This window comes from Chaetodon auriga, chromosome 5, assembly GCF_051107435.1.
Source record: "Chaetodon auriga isolate fChaAug3 chromosome 5, fChaAug3.hap1, whole genome shotgun sequence".
Classification (NCBI taxonomy): Eukaryota; Metazoa; Chordata; class Actinopteri; order Chaetodontiformes; family Chaetodontidae; genus Chaetodon; species Chaetodon auriga.
The window spans coordinates 20,742,765-20,761,987 of NC_135078.1; the positions used below are offsets into that span (position 1 = coordinate 20,742,765).

General features: G+C 41.5%; 1 protein-coding gene across 1 annotated transcript; it reads left to right on the forward strand.

Annotated features, from left to right (window-relative positions):
- Nucleotides 1-429: 429 nt before the first annotated feature.
- kntc1 (kinetochore associated 1) lies at nt 430-18,871 on the forward strand. Its single transcript, XM_076730925.1, has 61 exons — nt 430-679; nt 915-1,035; nt 1,335-1,450; nt 1,590-1,668; nt 1,831-1,908; nt 2,000-2,034; nt 2,123-2,233; nt 2,717-2,810; nt 3,117-3,169; nt 3,275-3,387; nt 3,480-3,534; nt 3,624-3,722; nt 3,813-3,856; nt 3,960-4,022; nt 4,129-4,204; nt 4,402-4,527; nt 4,675-4,841; nt 4,957-5,068; nt 5,212-5,355; nt 5,450-5,506; nt 5,705-5,776; nt 5,872-5,991; nt 6,343-6,486; nt 6,587-6,682; nt 6,805-6,908; nt 7,003-7,105; nt 7,189-7,323; nt 7,426-7,545; nt 7,759-7,831; nt 7,950-8,017; nt 8,107-8,408; nt 8,560-8,732; nt 8,986-9,086; nt 9,341-9,485; nt 9,603-9,659; nt 9,770-9,933; nt 10,092-10,196; nt 10,287-10,415; nt 10,746-10,862; nt 10,966-11,075; nt 11,186-11,402; nt 11,537-11,626; nt 11,712-11,877; nt 12,055-12,113; nt 12,229-12,445; nt 12,527-12,600; nt 12,734-12,944; nt 13,126-13,238; nt 13,335-13,390; nt 13,643-13,721; nt 13,808-13,932; nt 14,041-14,176; nt 14,290-14,385; nt 14,598-14,654; nt 14,948-15,002; nt 15,298-15,361; nt 15,662-15,791; nt 15,896-15,985; nt 17,620-17,774; nt 18,173-18,275; nt 18,508-18,871. The coding sequence occupies exons 1-61, from the start codon at nt 542-544 to the stop codon at nt 18,541-18,543; spliced, it is 6,648 nt and encodes a 2,215-aa protein (XP_076587040.1). The 5' UTR covers nt 430-541; the 3' UTR covers nt 18,544-18,871.
- Nucleotides 18,872-19,223: the final 352 nt, after the last annotated feature.

Genomic DNA, 19,223 nt, shown 5'->3' on the forward strand with positions numbered 1-19,223 from the left:
AGCCCCTACTGCGTACAACCCGAATAATTTTTGTCAATTACATAATTAGGTTTAGCTTAGAGGTGGATAAAGTTAAAATTCGGGCTATTGATGGGGTTTACTTCTGCCAATCTTGACGAAGGGGGCATGATTTGCACGTAGTCCGAGAGGAACGTTGTATCTGGAAGGCAAAACCGAGGGACAAATTCCCCATTTTTATTCCTGTTTACCACAGCAACCCGCCAAATTCTAAAGCTAGCTAGGACTGCTGAGATGTGTCGGTTTTATGTGATGTAGTTGTCTATTTCAATAGGGTGGCGAGTTACCATAAACTGCAAATAGATTGTAACCTACCAGTTTGCAATTGTTCAGAGATATCAGCGGTTCATCTTGAAACTTGTTGGCGTCGTAACTCTCGGTTGAATTACTAGCATTAACGTTCGCGTTCTCACAACATTAAGGTGAAGCTAACGCGCAACCGAATTGATAACGTTAGTTAACCCGGCTAATGCATGTCATATGAAGTAAGCCACCCATTCTTCATGTAACTCTGCTTCACGGAATGGCGATGTGGAGCGACGTTGAACTTTTGACCAACGAGGATACAAACACTGTCCGTCTCGGCAGTGTGTCAAGGGAAGAAAATGGTAGCGGCTTGTATCAGGTGGATACTCTGGTCAAAATCTCCACTGCCAATGAGGTAACGAATGTCAATGTTTACAGTACACGGACACAAACATGCTCTTGTTACCCAGTTTATTTACTACCATTACGCACTCACATCCAGGGCCGTAGCGAGAAGATTGCCCCTTCATTCTTTGCAAATGCTAACGTTGACAGCTGAAGAGTTAGTAGCGGATCCTTTGAAGAACAGTCTGTCACTGCAGCACTGACAGTACTGATCAGTGATTGGATGGGAATGCTGGTTCTTGCAGGTGCAGGCAGACCCCCGTCTCTCCTCCTCCAGTGGTTCAAACTGGAGCATCGTTGTTGCTGACAAAACAGTCATCCTGTTTGACCAGAGCTATCAGACCATCCTGCTGCTTCTTCACTTTGGTATACAACTTCATTTCGTGTTCATCCCCTCATCTTCTGTTTGTCACATTTCTGCTTGTCTCCTTTGAGATGACCTACAGTATGAGGCTGCATCCAAATCAGCTGATCCAATCATTTGATAACATAACTGATGGGTACTGCTTTCTCTATGTTGAGGCTGGTTATAGAGTCCAAACAGAATCGGTTTCAAGATACTGTAAAGGTTCAGTCACATGGCAAAGTTCATGTCTTTGCTTTCAGGGCAGTTTGACCTTTCTTCGTGACTACTGTACATTAATCCTACGCTTCATTTTTTTTAGAAACTGATGTGGATGCCATTGATGTATGCCTAGAAGGACGGTTTTTGGTAGTCTGTGAAAGAAATGGAAACCTTCATTTGATCTATGTTCCACACAAGAGGATCCTTCTCACCAGGGTATGAGTGTTTGTTTTTGTTTTTTCTATACTCATAAGGCCTGATTATGTAGGATTACATTGGATATGATCACTCTGTCTGGCCTTGAGTTGATATACTGTTACTGTCTAATTTTGCCTACAATGTTGTATGTTTGTAGGTTTTGGTGGAGAAACCATCCAGTGAGGATAAGAAAACGTATCGTTATCTCATCATAGAGGAGGACAAGGCATCCTTGGGTAAACTTTCTGTATGAATATGAGAAAAATCTGTGTTTGCAAATGAAGGTGGTAATGTGCACTGGACATATGAAGCAATTTAAGATTTATTAGCGAGGTGTTTTCTGAATCTGCTTCCTACACAGTGTGTTGCCAATTAGATTTTTTTTGTTGTGTTGACAGGGATGCACCATGTGTTCCTTCTCATAAAGGATGGTTTTTTCCACATTACGAACCTTGCCCTGGCAAAGATTGAGACAGGTATCAAAACACAATGTGTGATAGATTTAAAGTTTGGTTAGAGGTGTTTTGTTGACCAAATTTAACAATCGTTCTTCTTTTGTCATCACAGCCATTGAAAAAATGGACATGGGAGCCTTGAAAGAGGTAAGTTAAGGCAATGTTCTTTGCATGCTAGAGCAAAATAATATTTTTTAAAAGAATGGGAATATAATCACATTTTTCCTCAACACAGCTCCAGTCACTCATCAAGATAGACTTCTGCGCCACCATGGATTACCATGACGAGGGCTGCAGTACAGCAGTGATGTTCAATCTGGACAATGACATCCACTTACTGATTGGGGTCAGTGTCTGTGAGAGAAGTTTCAGTAATTTATTTACCGCCTACAGTTATGATACATTGGTTGCATGTGAATGCAAGCATATTTAAAGGATAAAATATACTCTACTTATGAATATTGGTACTTCTTCTATTTATTGCTCATTTAATTTCGTTTCCTATTGAATTTGATTGCTAAGAAATCACAAAGCATTTAATGTATGTTAAGCATTCTTGTGAAGTACATGCATGCAGATTCTTACAAGTTAAGATTTTCTGATGGAAAATCAGATGATGGCCATTTTTGTAAAACACACTGTTTTGAGGAACAGTTCCACTGCTGGGGAACAACACACATGTAAGCAAATTTAGGATGTTTGAAGATAAAGTTGGAACCAGTCTTCACCACGATGTTGAGACAAATTTTAAGCTAGAATTAAATATCTTTGTGTAAATAACCCTTTCTATGAATGGTAGGGACTCATTACATTATTATTATCTTAACAGGGGGATAAAGAAAATGTTGTGACTCACTGGACAATGGACCCTCATCAGGCCAAGATGTGCCTTGCTCACTCTGTCAACAATAGCTTAATTCCAGGTAAGCTCTTGCTTCATCTACAGTATAGAACCACTCATGTCACTTTTGGACAATGCTGAATATTTATTATCACCTACATATATACATATTTAACTTTTTCATTGACAAGTAATGAATGCATGGTATGGGTTTTTTGGACATGGGTAGGAATAAATGCATTGCACACTAAGTAGTTGAGTTAAAGAGAACAAATTAGAAAAAAAGAAATGTGAAGCATTTATAAAATAAGAAAAAGGCTGAAATGCCTCTTAGAGTAGACTGTGAAGGTCTTTTAACATTTGTTCTTCTTAAATGTTTACTTCAAAGGTGTGAGGAAGATGGTGGTGGTGGAACATCTCTTGTATATTCTTGACACTGAGGTGAGTTCAGTGGTATCACCTGCAGCTGTTTAACACACCATTGCATGAAGTTTGACCAAAAGTATCTGAGGTTTACATGCAGTATGTGTTTTTCTTTGGCCTCAGGACACCCTGAGTCTTTGGGACCTTCATTTCCTTGTCATGATTCACTGTTGGCCGGATCTTGCCGTTAATGACTTTGAGCTCACTACAGAATGTGGCTCTGCCTCGATGGTGGCGTACGTATTAGTGTTTTATAGCGTACTGTTGCTGTAAATATGCAGAGAGACGTGTCTCAATGAAAACGTTAAATTATCTGTGTGTATCACAGCCAAGACAAGGGCAGCATGAAGATGATTACACTGACAAAGCAGGACAACAGTCAGGTAGGAGTACAACTCCTTTTGAAGAAACTATAAGAGATGAGTATCTGAAGCCCTATTCTGAACTCCATATGCTGGTTTGAATTTTTCAGATCAACTCACTGCAAATAAGGTTTCTGCCCTCCATGACTGTTTGCTACTCTCTAGATGTCTCCTCAGTCTCTTGTCTTGTCCAGACAAAAATAAACATGGTAAGCAATCAGGTTTTATTGCAGTTTGCTGTTTCTACATTGTAACATTTGTGCACATTTAAGCCCTTTGTTTTGTACTCTGATTTTTAGGACACGTTTTATTTAGTTGAGGGGATTTGTGAGAACCCAGAAAGGTAGGACTTGTTTTGTATGATTTCTATGATGTTCAGCCACTGAATGTTTGGTGTGAGTTTTAAAATATGAAGTGGGATATTTTTCTTGTTCTTCATCAAGCAGTCGAGGAGAGCCTGTATCTTCCGTTGTCCTCAGATGCTTCACAGAGGCTTTGCCTGAGAACAGGTACCTCATTTTATTTGGATACGTTTCTGTGTAATTGCAGTTTGTGCCACCATAGCCTGAGTGATGTCAGTATAATTTGATTTACTTGGCTTTTCTCAATTCCCAGACTTAGCAGACTTCTTCACAAACACATGTTTGAAGAGGCTGAAAAGTTTGCCATCACATTTGAGCTGGATTTAGAGGTAAGTGTGCGTCTGTCAGTCTTGTAAGGAAAAGGAAAAGGATGTGACTGTTGTGGGCTATTTTATGGAATCAATGGACAATGGAATAAAATAGGTTTGCTATTTGCATAGTGTTGCTACTTGTGTATAGTATAGCAGCTGAGCTGTTCACTAACTGTTCAAGTAACAGTCAAACTAACAATCTTATTTTTAATCAGCTTGTTTACAAGGTGAAGCTTGACTTTGTGCTGGAGCAGCTGGCCTCTGCATCAGTGGGCGGCTATGGACAGGATGTGTGGTCTGAACTTGTGGAGGAAGCAAAAACCAACCTGATGAAGATCACAGTCAGTGTAACACAGTTGTTTTTGTAGAGTGTATAGTATAATCTAAATAACACTGTACCTCTTGAGTTAGTCATAGCAAATTTAAATTATTATCAAGTATTCACCTCTTACTAATAGAAGTAAAAAAAAAAAAATTATATTGCCTAGGATGAACAGTACGTGGTGGAATACTGCCTCAAGGCTCCGTGGCCGACCTTTGAGACAGCAGAGAAGATGCTCAACCATGCTGCCACACGATACTCCTCCTTACAGATCCAAGAGGCCTTGGCCAGGCTGGCAACATTCTGCAGCCTCCATGGTGCAGAAAACTTCAAGTAAAGTCTAAGTCTTAGTGATCTCCTGTGTTGTTTGGTAAATTTTCCATATTGTGGTTGTTTCATTATGTACGCTAATGTGTGATTTTTAAGTATGTTATTCTGTCATCCTTAGTGGTATTGCCTGGATAGAGTTTCTGAACAGCAATGACAATTTAGGAGACATTCTGACCCATCTAAGAGAAGGAGACTTGAAAGGTGCACAGCTCCTTTGGCTCAGATATGAGGTAAAGAACTGCTTCATGCATTCACCATTCCACCATTTCTCATATATCATTAACTTGTCTTGTAATGCAGAAATGTAAAAATACTTGTATATCATGTGCGTCAGTGTCAGTTGTGATGGTGTTACTGCTGTGTTTTTTGACAGGGACAGGTTGCAGCAGAGTTTGATGAGAGCAAGCTTGAAGCTGTGCTCGGTGCCATCCCAGAGGACCTGCCATCCCAAGACCTCTGTCCTTGGTTCAGGACCGTTTTTGTCCCTTTTGTGAGGAGAGTGCTTCGAACAGGACAGGTATTCTCTCAAACCCAAAATACACCTAATATACATCATCACCTGCTGGTGCTGTGTTTTCAATAGTAAACGTTCTGTCTTTATGTGCTCACAGAAAATCCTGGCGAGGTGGCTGGAGCAGAGGGCGAGGAACCTGGAGTTAACGGAAAAGGTAAAGAAAAACAAACTGGACCAGAAATGCTGAAATAAGACTAGGCTTTGTAATCACGCACCACAAGACAGCAGAGATTATCACTGGTGATGAGCATGGATTCATTGAAGTTCTTCATAATTTAGATGGCTTGAGGAAAGCATTGCAACCTGAAATCAGTAGTTGAACAATGACTATAAATGTAATCTGTTGCTCCAGGGTGCTTGGCCCCAGAACGGGTTGGACTTGGCTGTGCTTGGACTGCCCTCACTGTGGACATGGATGAAATCGGTGAGTTTTTCTCATTTCGCTATGAATGTTTTTTTGTGCCTTCACAATAATTATATACCGTGGGCCTAAATTAATTTATTTGTATCTTTTTTCAGGATGATGATTATGGTGCAGAAGAGGTGGAGAACCTGAAGTCCCTGGTGTCCAACCTCCGTCAACTCCTAGACCTCCATCGGAAATACAACTGCAGACTTTCTCTTTCAGTCTTTGAGAAGGTTTGTCTCTTATTAGTGACATAGTCTAATTAAATTTGAGCTTCAGACAAATATTTAATTAAACTGTGTGCAAAAATGTATGAACAATTACTTATACATAAAAGGCTGTTTGAAATCATGTCGGGTTAGTGGAAAACTGGAGCGAGTGCACTGTTTTGTCGATGTTATGAATTACATGTTATTTCATTATGGCAAAGAAAAACTATCTTACTTCTACATGCATTGTGGTGTTGCTTTGAATTACAGTATATTGCGGCGTCGTGTTTATGAGTGGTGTTTAATCCTGGTGTATTTTGAGGGGGTTTGCATTGTTCCTATTTTAATAACATTTCTTCCTTATGAATTTGAAAGGGAAGTGTACGAAGTGTCGCGTTCCTCATGCTGGACAAAGTCCCAGCTCCAGAGCTGATCGCCGCCACAGTGGAGAACAGTATCCTGCCGTATGCTGAAGAGCACAAGATTCCTTTTGATGAGCTGCTCCTACAGTATATCAAGGTGAAAGTCCTCCCGTGCCGAGCGTATTTGGAATGAACATTGAATTTTCCAAATGCTCGACGATAAGCGTCTCTCCTCTCAATCTTCTGATCTTTACTAGGATCTGCTGGAGCGCTGCAGTTCTCAGACCACAACACTTTTCACAGAATGGGAAGCCAAGGCAGTGGCTGTGCTAGGCTGCATGAGTGATACTGATGTAAGTTTCTGTGACGTCATTGCACTTGCATACAGTTTACCACATGCTTAATGTTTATGAGTCAGCAAGATGGTAAAAAACAGTAAAGCATTTGTGAAATCTCATATTGCATTTCCTGCCAGCTGATGGTGGATGCCGTCCTGGAGATCATGCAGAAAGCCGTAGTGCCCTGGAGTAACGTGGTAGAAAAACTGGTTCAGCAGTATCTAGAGATGGATGGACCCAAGTATGTTTACATTGTCCTCACCCTTTTTTTATACTATTTAAAAATGTGGTAATATTAGCAGTTTCTATATATAATCTTTTGATATCTTCCCCAGACAGGAGCTTTTAAAGGAAAGCTACCACCTAATGGAGATCAGGAAACTTCTGAGGAGCTATGGGATCCGCAACTTCAACCTCTCAAACAGCACTCAAATTATGGTAATTTAGATTTGGTTACTTATGTGACATATGGCCTCGGCTGTGCCTGCTTCTAAACGTCATATTCTGTATATCTCCCCCAGACACTGATAAGATACATCCTGAAGCAAGACTTGCCAATGTCTTTAGAAGACTCCCTGTCATTAGCTGAAGCATACAAGCTTTCAACCTCGCAGATAAATTACTTGTATCTCATCCAGCTGATTGGCCAAGGAAAGGTATGCTCATCTCTGTGGAAATATGAAATCACCACATTTAAATTTAGCTTCTTTTTATGTATCCATGACATATTGATGGGAAGCCGGTTTTGTTGCTTTCAGACTGAGGAATGCATGACTGTCCTGAAGAAGCTGTCCTCTGCAGAGGCAGAGTGCGTGATCGACCGTCTCACGTCCTGGGCTCGGCTGCAGCTGCAAGACAAAGACCACATATCTGATGAGGTGAGGAGAGGAAGCCTGGCTGCCTTTCACCCGGCACCTGTGATTGCATATTTAGATGATACGTTGATGATGCCCACACAGATAATAACACAGATAATCAATCATCTCCTCAAGATGTGAATATAAAAAGTAGAACAACATTATGATGAGCATACTGTTTATTCATTCTGGCATTTTGTGTATCTCGACTTTCTGTTGACTCGTCTTCACTAGCACAAGAAACACCAGATGGTCGTCGCTCAGGTGACGGTGGATGCTCTGAAATACCTGCATATAATTCAAAAACGTAAGTATTCACTGAACACAATTATGAAGCACGAACAGCAGAGTGACACAGGAAGTGTCCATTGTTCAGAAACCGCAGTTTCATCCAAGACTGATACCAGGTTTCATGTTCTCTGCAGATGATGCTCTGAAAAGCATGGAGTGTGAAAACAACCTCATCATGTTCAAGGCCATCGCCCACCTGCAGGTCAGTTTCATTTCAGGAATGTTTTAAAATCTTATTCCAACTGTTCTTTAATCTGTTTTTTGACCTGCAGTCTCTTTTCCTTTCTACAGGAGGACTTTGATGTTTTCTTCACCCCCTCCAACTATGAGGATCCAAAAATCAGAAAACAGATCCAGGAGCGTCACATCACTGCCTATGAGAACACACGTGGCCGCCATTCTTCAAAGGGGAAAGCTATGACAACTCCAGTTGTGGCTAATGATCCCGACGGCAAGACCAAGACTATTTCCACAGAAGCTGGTTTACGTCGTCTGGGAAGGCAGCTGCAGCGCACCGAGCAGGAGCTCTGGTCTGACTTGGCCCTGCGAGCTCTGCGAGTGGGAAAGGTGGACAAGGCCCTCAAGATCCTCAGGTTTGCATGTGTGGATGTTGTGCTGTGTGTGTGAGTCCTGATGGGTCTTCCTGTTTGAAAAATTGTTAAAATATTTCTGAATTTAGACTAAAAGAATAGGCATAATGGAGAGTCTCCTGTTTTCTTTGTTCTCTTTCTGTCACGTCTTCAGTGAGCTGTATGAACACCACTGTAACACCAGCACAGGAAAGGTTTTGTTCACTGCTGCCAAGACGTTATGCCAGATGCTGGAGGCAGATGTGCCCATGGTGCTTCCTGATGGCATGGATTTGCCAGCAGTTATCCATGATCTGGCTTGCCAAGCCATCACGGTGTGCCACTCAGGTGAAGAACATGTGCAAACATGAGCAAATAGCATTCTTGGCAATATGTTTGCAATAGATTATCTGCTCTTGTTGAAGATGCTGACTGGCTTCAGGACAAAAACAGTTTTTACAAATCTAAAAGCATCAAGGCTAAATAGAGACATGTTTTCTGTACGTGCCATCTGAAATCTGAACTAATCTGGCTCCACTCTGTTGCTTCAAATCATTTCTTTGCTGCAAAATCCCTAAAGTTGATACTGTAACTGTTACAGATCTGCTCCTGGACTGTCTGGAGCTTTGCAAGTGCACACGGATAGCTATGGATGTCTATCACCAGTGTCAGTTATCAGACAACTATGGCTTTATAGCCAAGGTCAGTATCTTATCTAATCTTTCTCCACAGAAAGTTATTAACTTGGGTCTGGTGTGTGCTTGATGTGTTATTTGTCTGCAGACATCATATTTAACAGTTTAGTAGAAGGGATCTACCAGGTGAAATCTCTGAAATTTAATAATTTTAAATTGTCAAAATACACTAAAAAAAAGAACAATTATGAAATGAGTGAGATGTGAAATGAACCAAATGCATGAAATAAATCTTTGTGTTTAAATTGTGTAATGTCACAGGATTTGACCTCGGAGGCAGAAAAGGATCCATGTTCTCAGTGGAGTTTTCAGGATGTTTTTAACGAAGATTGCATTGTTCTGGACCCAGTGTCTGTGCTTCCAGTCCAGTATGAAATCACCAACTGCTTGTTGCCTATTTCTCAGGGTAGGATCCTCAAATTAATCATCTATCAGTGTCTGTTCAGGATTTCATCACCTTAGGCAGTCTCCAGCTAACTGGTTCTCCATCAGCTGTTATGCTAATTTATTCCCAATCATGCAGATACCAAACTGTACCCACTGGACTGCTCCTGTCTGTCCCACTGCTCATTTGAAGACGGTATGTGCTGAGGTTTATATATCTTTTCGTGTACGAAGCCCTGTTCAAGTTTATATATCTTGAAGTTACAATGTTGAAAGTTTACCTTGTCTTTCCCGGCCCACTTACAGGTTCAAAATACCTGCCACCCCTCCTGGGTCCCCTGTCCAACATGTTACAGATGTTACAGGAGTGCAGTCAGCTGGAGCTGGCCCTCAGAGTGCTGGTCAACTCGTATGGCAGCTGCCTGCAGCATGTCACCTCTAATGTTATGGACACAAAGCTCAGTGTAACGGTATGGCTGCAGCATATCCAGTTGTGCTGTCACTGCCACTATATGTATATGTTTCTGAAACAATTGTAGAATAAGGTTGAGCTGCTTGCCAGTAAACAAACATACTTTGTGATGTTTGGACTGAAAATGTAACTTTAAACTGTTAACTCTTCTTTCAGCTTTATGATATCCAAGAGCTTAACAAATACAGCATCTGCTTGAATGACCTTCGAAAGACAACTGCTTCAGCTCTGAATGCTGTTGCTGTGGCTCTCTTGAACAAGGTGAGTCTGATAACATGAGAGGGTAAAATCAAGTGTACTGCATTTTTGTATATTTTCAAATAACTGCGCCGCTATTTTCTACGGCTGTAGGTGTTCAACTGGAGGGTGGTCGATTGTGATTTGGCTATTGGACTCTGTACGCTCCTCTCCAAAGCAGACGTCTTCAAAATACTGTGGAAGGTTATTGACAACACCTGGCAAAACTATGACAAAATCTTGGTAGGCAGTTTTATTACTGTTTTTCTCTACTTCATTGACAAATGTTTTATTGTTTTAATGATGGAAAGTAAAGAGAACCAGAACCAGAGAGAGAACTTGGAGATTAAGTTCTTTTGGACCATCTCTCTTCTCCTGACTAAACAGTCTAAAATGGGAGCGTTTGAGAGGTGTTTGTAGCCAAAGACTCAGAGGTCTTAAACTTTGTATATTGTAGCTTTAATGACCATTTGACAGCAGCCATGACTAAATATCAAGCAGTTTGTTGGACAAAGCACATACTCAGGTTATCTTCAGCAAATCTAATGAGCGACTTCCTCATGATTATTTCAGGCTGTGGCCAGGGTCGGGGCCAATCTCTGCTACTTATATAATGAGCTGGAGGAGCAAGAGAAGTTTCTCTCTGTCATCACTGATGCTGAATGGGGCATCAAGCTCGGCAAGTTGGAGGTGTGTGGATGAAAGCCGCTTGATATTTAGTATATTCACGTTAGACTTCACAAGTTGAAGCCTCTCTTGACTCGACATTTAACGTGTCCCTGCTCTGCCTCAGATTTCCATCCAGCCAGTGTTCCGTCAGCGGCCTGAGATGAAGAGTAGTCTGATCCCTGATCTGGTGAAAAACAGGAGGATCACCCCAGACATTATTCTCCAGTACTGCAGGTCGGCAGCTCATTGTACAGTGTCAAATTCTCCCATCTGTTTTAACGTGGAATATAAAGTTCAATTTTGGGTCCAGACTGTCAAAAAATCACCCTCTTCTTCATCTGCAGCACCTTTGGTCTAGACTGTGACCGTGTGATCAACCAGTACATTACCACCTTACTGTTGGTCCAAGAGGACGAGGAAGGTGCAGGTGATCCGGGCACAGGCCAAGAAGAGATGCAGCCTCTGTGTCATGCAGATGCGCTGGAGCGAGTCCTGCAGATTCTCCCGATGTTACACAGCACCAGCGAGCTCACAGAGAGCCTCTGTGCTGCCATATTCAAGGTTTGTGCAAGGGGACAAGCAAGACCAGTCTGAACTATACCACTGAAATAAGTTTACAGTCATAGAAAATGTTTCTATACCAAGCAAAATGAAAGTTTGGCTAACTCACCTAACTTTCAAAATGCCTCATACAGCTCAGCCCTTACAACTATGAGAGGATTGAAGTAGTGCTGAAGATCATACAGGCTGCAGATGGGAATGTGACGAGCTTTTCTATTGGCCAGGTAAAACAGAAACACATTGTCATTCAAATTGAATAGTTTCTAAATGTATTGTGCAGACTATCAACCAGTGTCTTTTAATCCACAGGCTATGGGCCTCCTTCAGCACCTGAAGTCCTACAAGCGAGTCTCTCCTGCCTCGGACTTGGAGAACACGTATTTTCTGGAAAACAGCCTTCTGCCAAACCCCCTGTCCGACAGCAGACTGCCCTTCCACCTTCTCATGCAGACCAAACATTACTGGAAGATTATCTGTAAGTTAGCCACTGTTGTTAGTCTTATTTTCATCCTTCTGTGTTATTGCTGACAACTTCAAACTACTTTTATAGTATCTGCCCCAGGTGCTTCTTTAAATGAGTTACATTTTTTGTAATTAGGATTTGGTGAGATGTGTTAAGACTATTTTTAAGAATATTTGTGTCTGTGTTTAGCTCCTGAGCTCAGTGAGGAGACCTTCCCTACACTTCTTCTGATTAGCAAACTGATGAAGGTAAAGCACACTGATCTAAAAAGAAGCCATTACTCTGTGTCATCATAAAAATATAGATTTATCCATAAAGACTGAAGTTTATCCAGGTTATCCAAACCATTGTGTCTCATTCCAGGTCAATCTTGACAAGTTATACATGTCTGCAGCAAACCACGTGTTTGAGAAGAAGATGAAACCGTTACTCTTAGAGCAAAGGAAAAAGGGTCAGGGTCATGGCTATAACAAGGAGACTTTTAAGGTGGCCAAGATCATGATGAAGTACATCCAGTGTATCCAGAGCCCAGAGTGGGCAGCTGCCACAGCCCACAAGATCACCCAGGAGCTGCCACCAGGTCTGACCTGCAGATTAGACACAGCCACTGCACTGTTTATGTGCTTTTATGCATTTACTGAATTGCTTCCTGCTTCTACAGGCTATGAGAAGACACAGTCACTCAGGTTCTGCTTGTCTCTTGGAGATGCCTGGCTGAAGGATCCAAACCTCGAGGTCAGTTTTTGTGACCCCCCAGAAATTATACCAAACAGTATGAACTTTAAAGTCTGTCAAATATTTGTCTGGTTAGTTTTATCATAAACTGTTTTTTCATTATCATTATTTACTGTCCTCTAATCCTGAGCAGGAGGCAGCACGGGCCAGAGGGGAGACCTTTCTGTCCAAGCTGAAGCTGCAGTTCCAGCGCTCGGCCACTGAGAATATCTTGTTAACCAGCCAGCTGAACAGCCCAGAGTATCTGAAATTGACGGGGCTGCCAGCCAGACTCATCGTGGCCCTGTATGAGCATAGCAGTGTGGAGCAGCACTACAGAGACACAGGAGGTCAGACTTATGCTGGTGAGCATGCTTTAACACAGCAGTCTGCTCTGGGGGCTGAAGTAATCTTCCTCTATAAGACCAGCTTTATTTCCTTTAGCAATTGATGTCGAGCTACTAGATTTAAAGCTCCTCTCCTGGCATTGATTAACCCCCCAAGAAGTCATCTCTGTTCATTAAAATCACATCTTTCTCTGAGCAGACATACATGCCGTGGTTAAGGAAATAGCCACAATCAACAGTGTGGATGTCCTAAAAATCCGTAACATGATGTTGGAAAAATGGATCTGCAAAACAGGCCCTGCTGTTAGCAAGGTTTGTCACTCTGAGCTTAACCTCGTTTTTATTAGCAAGTCATGATTTCTGTACACCGTGCAGACTTCTAACAAAACATTTTTTTCTTTGATAAAGGATACCGGAAATTATGAATGTGTCAGTAACATTGAGGAGGACCCAGACTTAATGAGGTAGAGACACCACTGTTAGTTTTTGCAGCATTTTGCATTAATTGTTTCAGTAAGAATCAATTGATACATTAGTATCAATTGGTAGAGAACGCTTTTATGCACAGTACAGTATGTGCATTATAAAACTGTTGATATAGTCACTGTTAAGTTGATAGTCAATGATTTATTTGACATCCAAGATGATTTGTCAAAGAGTCGCAGCACCAAAATTTGTCTGCTTCTCTATTCATTGTGGTTATTTGATGCTCTCAGGGTGGTGTACATGCTGCAGTCTTGCCCCATGGATGATGCTGTCCGTCTTCTAAACCCTATCCTATCTGCCGAAACCTGGGTCAGTAATAAACTGCAACAAGTCAAAATTGGACAAATTGTCCACAGAAAAGTGGCTGACGTCTGTTGTCGGACTTCCTCCTCTAGCCCCTCAGCACTTCTGGGCCTCGTCTGACTTTCTGCCATCGGACTCGAACGCTGCTTTGTCTTGTCCGCCTCGCTGACGCGGCCACTCTGGAGGCTCAGTTGCAGATTCCCAGGACCAAAATTCAGTAAGAGGCCAGGAAATCCAATTAACAATACTAATAACGGAATAATTAACTGTAAAGTTGAGATTTAAGGGGTGTGTAAATGCTTCTGTATTTTATATTTCCATGCAGATATTACCTAAAGTGCTACATCTTTGTCTCTCAACTGGAGGCATTAAACATCCCTTACACAGTGCAGTCTTTCCTGAGCAGTCCCAAAGAGGGCTTGGTGAAAGGACTGTGGAAGAACCACAGTCATGAGCCACAGGTACTTTCTACGTGAAACCATTAAAGCTATTCCAGCGAGTTACCTCGTTACGTGACTTCGCTTTGTTGGAAATGTTACACACAGGAAAAGTGAGGCACCCTTTGTCCTTTCAGGCGGTGCGATTGGTGGCAGACCTGTGCTTGGAGTATCAGGTGTACGACCCTCAGCTGTGGAACAGTCTGCTTCAGAAGCTGCTGGGCTTCAACCTGGTGAGGAGACGTGCACCAGAGGAATCTCTTTATTCACACGATTAGTTAAAAAAAAGTGAACTCAGAATCTCACTGCTAAATGATGTCTGCCTATTTAATTTTTCTTCAGTCGAAGGGGATGAACTGCTCAGCATCCATCATAAATACATTGTGTAAAGACAGTTCGGTCATGTGTGTTGAAATAAAACTTTCATGTGTGTTTTCCCCCGCAGATCAGCCACCTCCAGAGGGTGCTAGAGGCAGTCGTGGCTGTGCCTGCTCTGTGGGAGGTAATGTAATATCACTGGAAAAACATTTCACATGCAGCCTGCAGTGGAGCCAGAGCTCAGCTGGTCCTTGTTTGATAGAGACAATAGTGATACAGACAGGAAATGTGGTGAGAGAGAGGGGTTTTATCAGGGGCCTGAACCAAACCAGGACCTTTGCAGTTAATGTCATGTGACTTCACCACACGCACAACAGATGTCTTATCGGTGCAGATGTTGAGCCAAAAATAAAAAGGCTTCCAAACAATAGAGGGAGTACTGCAAAGTTCATTTTCTTTTGTATATTTTCTCCCCAGATTTCTAGTTTCTCCAGGACCTGGAGGAGTATGATACTGGCACCTTTTGTCTCAGGTACTAATATTATAATAGTCAATTCACTTCCATTAACAGAGTGGATTTATGTGTCTTGATGCTGACATGCAGCACCTAAAGAAATACTGTGAATCTGCTGAGACTTTGAAATCCTGTTGCAAGAGTTTTGTTGAGACTTCGGAGACGAGCAGATAAAGAGCAAGACAAGAATTTAAATACTGGGAAGATGATGATAGTTAGTAGTAAACGCACTTGATTTGCATGTTTTTAATGAAGCCTCTTCAGTATGTCTCTTGAATGCTCCTGACTGTCTTATCTGTTTTCTCGGTGACAGCTTCTGTTCCTCTGAGTCCTGATCAAAAGGCGACGCTCTACAGGACCTTTGTTCTACTCCTCAAGTATGTTTTGCTCATCTTTAACCGTATCCCTTCTTCCTGCTACGACTATGTTGAACTTTCACCGACTGCAAGTACTAGAATACAAACATTCAGTACATGCATTGATAGATTGAACTGTTGTCTTTTCGGCCATTGTGGTTCCTAAAAAGTCCTAAAAAGAACCCCAGAATGCTGTATGGCAGAGTATACAACTGAAAACTTGAATGGTGGCATTAATTTGAGAAAAGGCAGTGATGGCACGAATAGTAAGTAATGTTCATGCTTTTTCTAAGAGTCCTGCCACTCATCTTTCCTCTCAAGGTGCCCTTTCCTGTTGAGTCTGGACCTGATAGGAATTGCCAATCGCTTTGCACAGTTCACCTTGCCAGCCTTTGCCCTGGGAACTCTGCTTCTCATACCGTGTGCCAATAAAAAGTCTCAGCAGATCCAGGTGAGTGCGTCCTTGTCAGTGTGAGAAGATGGAAGATCTGTTTCTTCTATGGCCAAATTACAATCACGATGTCATGACCGTCACCGTCTTTTTGCTGTTTCCAGGGCTTTCTGTCTGCCTGTAACCCAGTGGCTGTTCTCGAGCAGGTGGAGGAGCTTATGAACACCGGGGAATTGGCTGGAATTCCCTCACAGGTTAGATGTCAGTTTAGGTTAGATGCAGCTTTCCACTCATTTCGTCCCTCGCAACTTCTCTCAGCGTTGTACACTTAGATCGATACTTGTCCATCCTCGTTCAGTGCCAACACTTGAACTCAAACATGAAGTCCCTTCAGCACTTTCTTTCTAACTGCTATTTCAGGAGCTTTAATTATTTGTATTTTGTTTTGTTTTTTATTTCAGTATTTCAGCTATTTCAAATGTTCCAACAGCAACGTGACTCTGTGTGTGTGTGTGTGTGTGTGTGTGTGTGTACGTGTGTGTATTTCTCAGCCCCAGAATCGGTAAAGCTGTTAAAGAGCAGCAGAGCGGGGACATTTTTGGAAAGTGAGGATGCTTTGGGCGTTCCTCACAACTTTTAAGGGCTGTTTGAAGGTTTAGTGTGTGCTTGTGTGTGTATGTGTGTGTATGTGTGTGTGTGTCTGTGTGTGTCTGTGTGTAAACACTAGGGCTGCCAAAACTGGCCAGAAATGATGTTTGATGGTTTCCTCTGAAAAAGCACACACGTGTTTGAACCATCTGTTTTTTGCACATCATGCCCGTAAGAGGGTAAACCAATACGAGAGACATGCATTTCAGAATAAAAGTATTTTAAAAGATCTTCTTGCCTACACATTATAAAATAAACAAATAGATAGGAGAGATTCCAGTCAAATATTATCTGATGATTTTTCCATGCTTTTGTGTGTGAGTGAGTAATGGGAGCACCAGTTTTTCAAATTGGTCTGGCGTTGTATGAGAGCACTGCAGCCATAAAACGGGCTGTAACATAATCCCTCTGTAAGTTTGTGCAATGTCAGTGTATGTTTCCTAAAAGTGTTTGTTTATGCCACCGACAGGCTCAGATTTTTGTTCTAAGTGTCTAACAACACTATGAAAAGGATCCCTACAGAGATACCTTTGTGTTAAACAGCTGTTGCATCCTCTCGTCAAAGCCACCGGACTCAACAAGAAACAAAATAAAACTCACCAAAACCTCCTTGGTTCATCTTAACACTGTTTCAACAATCACCATCAACTCTGGTTTGGTCAAAATAAAGCCTTAATTCACTGACTCGGGGTTAGGGCAATGAGAGGGAGGACATCAGCAGGTAGAGCTGGAATACTTTCACATCTAACTTGGGGCTTATTATCATGGTACATTATGACCAGAGAGATTTAATTAGTCAGACTTCAACAGATTTTCCTGGTTAACAAAAGCAGTAATTGCCAGAAAAGAGGAAACTCTGGTTGTGTGACTCGTCCGTCATGCAATGTGTTCACGGCAGCGGCTCAGGCCCACACAGCTTCCTCTGTCGTTCTGCTTTTTCTTCGCAATCAAATAGTCGTTTTCTCGCTTTTTTCTTTTCTTTTAACATTTCAAATTTAGAATATTGGTTGACAGCCCGAATGAACGCTGATGCTGTCTTGGTATCAACCAGAGAAACAGTAAAGCTGTAAAGGGAAACTGTGAGTTGGGTCAGATGGTGTGAAAAGTTAAGCTCTGTTGCCATAAACATCAATGCAAACAAAAAGGATGCACTGGAACATATTTGCCATTTCTTTTGGATTTGATCATATTGTATTCCATTATTACGTGATATTAAAATTTTGCCTCACTAATTCCTCAGGTGAGGGAAACGGTATTAACGTTCATCAGTGAAAATGGACAGCACCAGAAACTGTTCAAGACGAAACACTTTACGAGTCTCAAACAGCTGATTGTGTCGAGCGGCCAGCCTCACCAAGTGAAAGACTTGGTGGACTACATGATCAGCCAGAACTGGTAAGTTTTTATTTATTTATTTAATGTTCATGAGTCAAGCAACAGCAGCAATGTGCTGATAACTGATATTAGGATCTGTGTGTCGGAAGCAGTGCAGGAAACATCAAATATCCCCCGTTCATTTTAATCTTACATCTGATGGTAAGATGGAGAAACAAGATCTAGCAGTCAGAGTTCAGGTGGTCATAAAGCAAAAGGAGTTTGTCCTCCACTGTTGAGATAACGGATGTATTTTTGAGGTTATACAGGGCTTGAAATGCAATATTCTTGATCTGTCTTGAGGTTGATATTGTTCAGCTCTTGCAAAAGAAAAAACAAACAAACCACCATGTGCATTTAACCTTTTGAAATGTGAAATTTGAGTTCTTCACGTCAGATTCTTTTAATCTGCCCCTCAGTCGGGATGATGCTGACTCACTCGCTCGTGAGTTCATGAAACAGAGACAGCATCAAAGAGGGAAAACGCTGACGAACGGCTCACCTTCACCAAGATGCATGAAGGTAACTGAAGCTGATATCCTGGACCCGCTTTAGTTTGGGTTTCAGTGTCAAACAAACACCACAAAGAGATGAATATGAGTAATCAACCTTGGTTTGATGGCATTAAAATATCAGTAATATTCAGTTAAGTAGTTGTGTTCATCTTGTTAGTTCAGACTGTACCTTTTCTGTTTCACCATTTTTACTGTGATTATTCAACAGACATGTCATCCTACTTCAATTTGTTTTTCAGGAGTTTCTCAACATGCAGAATGGCGTTTCAGGATGAACCAACACTATTTCTGCAGCTGTATTTATGTATTCTCACTTACCCGTCTTTGGCTGAGATTTGCACTTGACATCTATGTTTCAATAGTTCACTTAATATTTGAACAAATGCTTTTCATGAGAGGAATTCTTGAAAAAAAAAAAAAACGTCATTTTCTGACCTCCTGGCTTGTTTATTCTTATGTGTATATTGTTGTAATTGCTGGCTAACATGCAGCAGAAGGAACAGTTCAATGAATGATGGGATCACAACTTGCATGTCAGCAGATAGTTACTTTAATGTCAAAAGTATACTCAAAAAAGTGTCTAGTTTGCCTTATCTTTCTGTATCTTTGTGCGGACACAGAAATAAATAGAAATATGTAAATCTTTTGCAGGCCTCGCTCTTTCATATAGTGAACCCCAGTTTTTCTTTTTTGCAGAAGTCTCATTTCTAATGTAAGAGCTGATTTTGTGCAGTCATACATGTACCCATATGATATTTCTATGAGGAAGGAGACAACCACACTGAGGCTGTTCTGAAGTGAATTTTTACAATTCCTGATCTCACCGACCGCTTTGATTCCTATCCAAAGAGGACTTTTATCCCAAAAGATACAAAGAGATGCGCTCTGTGCGTTTTGTCAGCGTGGGTGAAACTTAAACTTGGACAAGTTAGAGCTGGAAAGTTGGAAAAGGTTG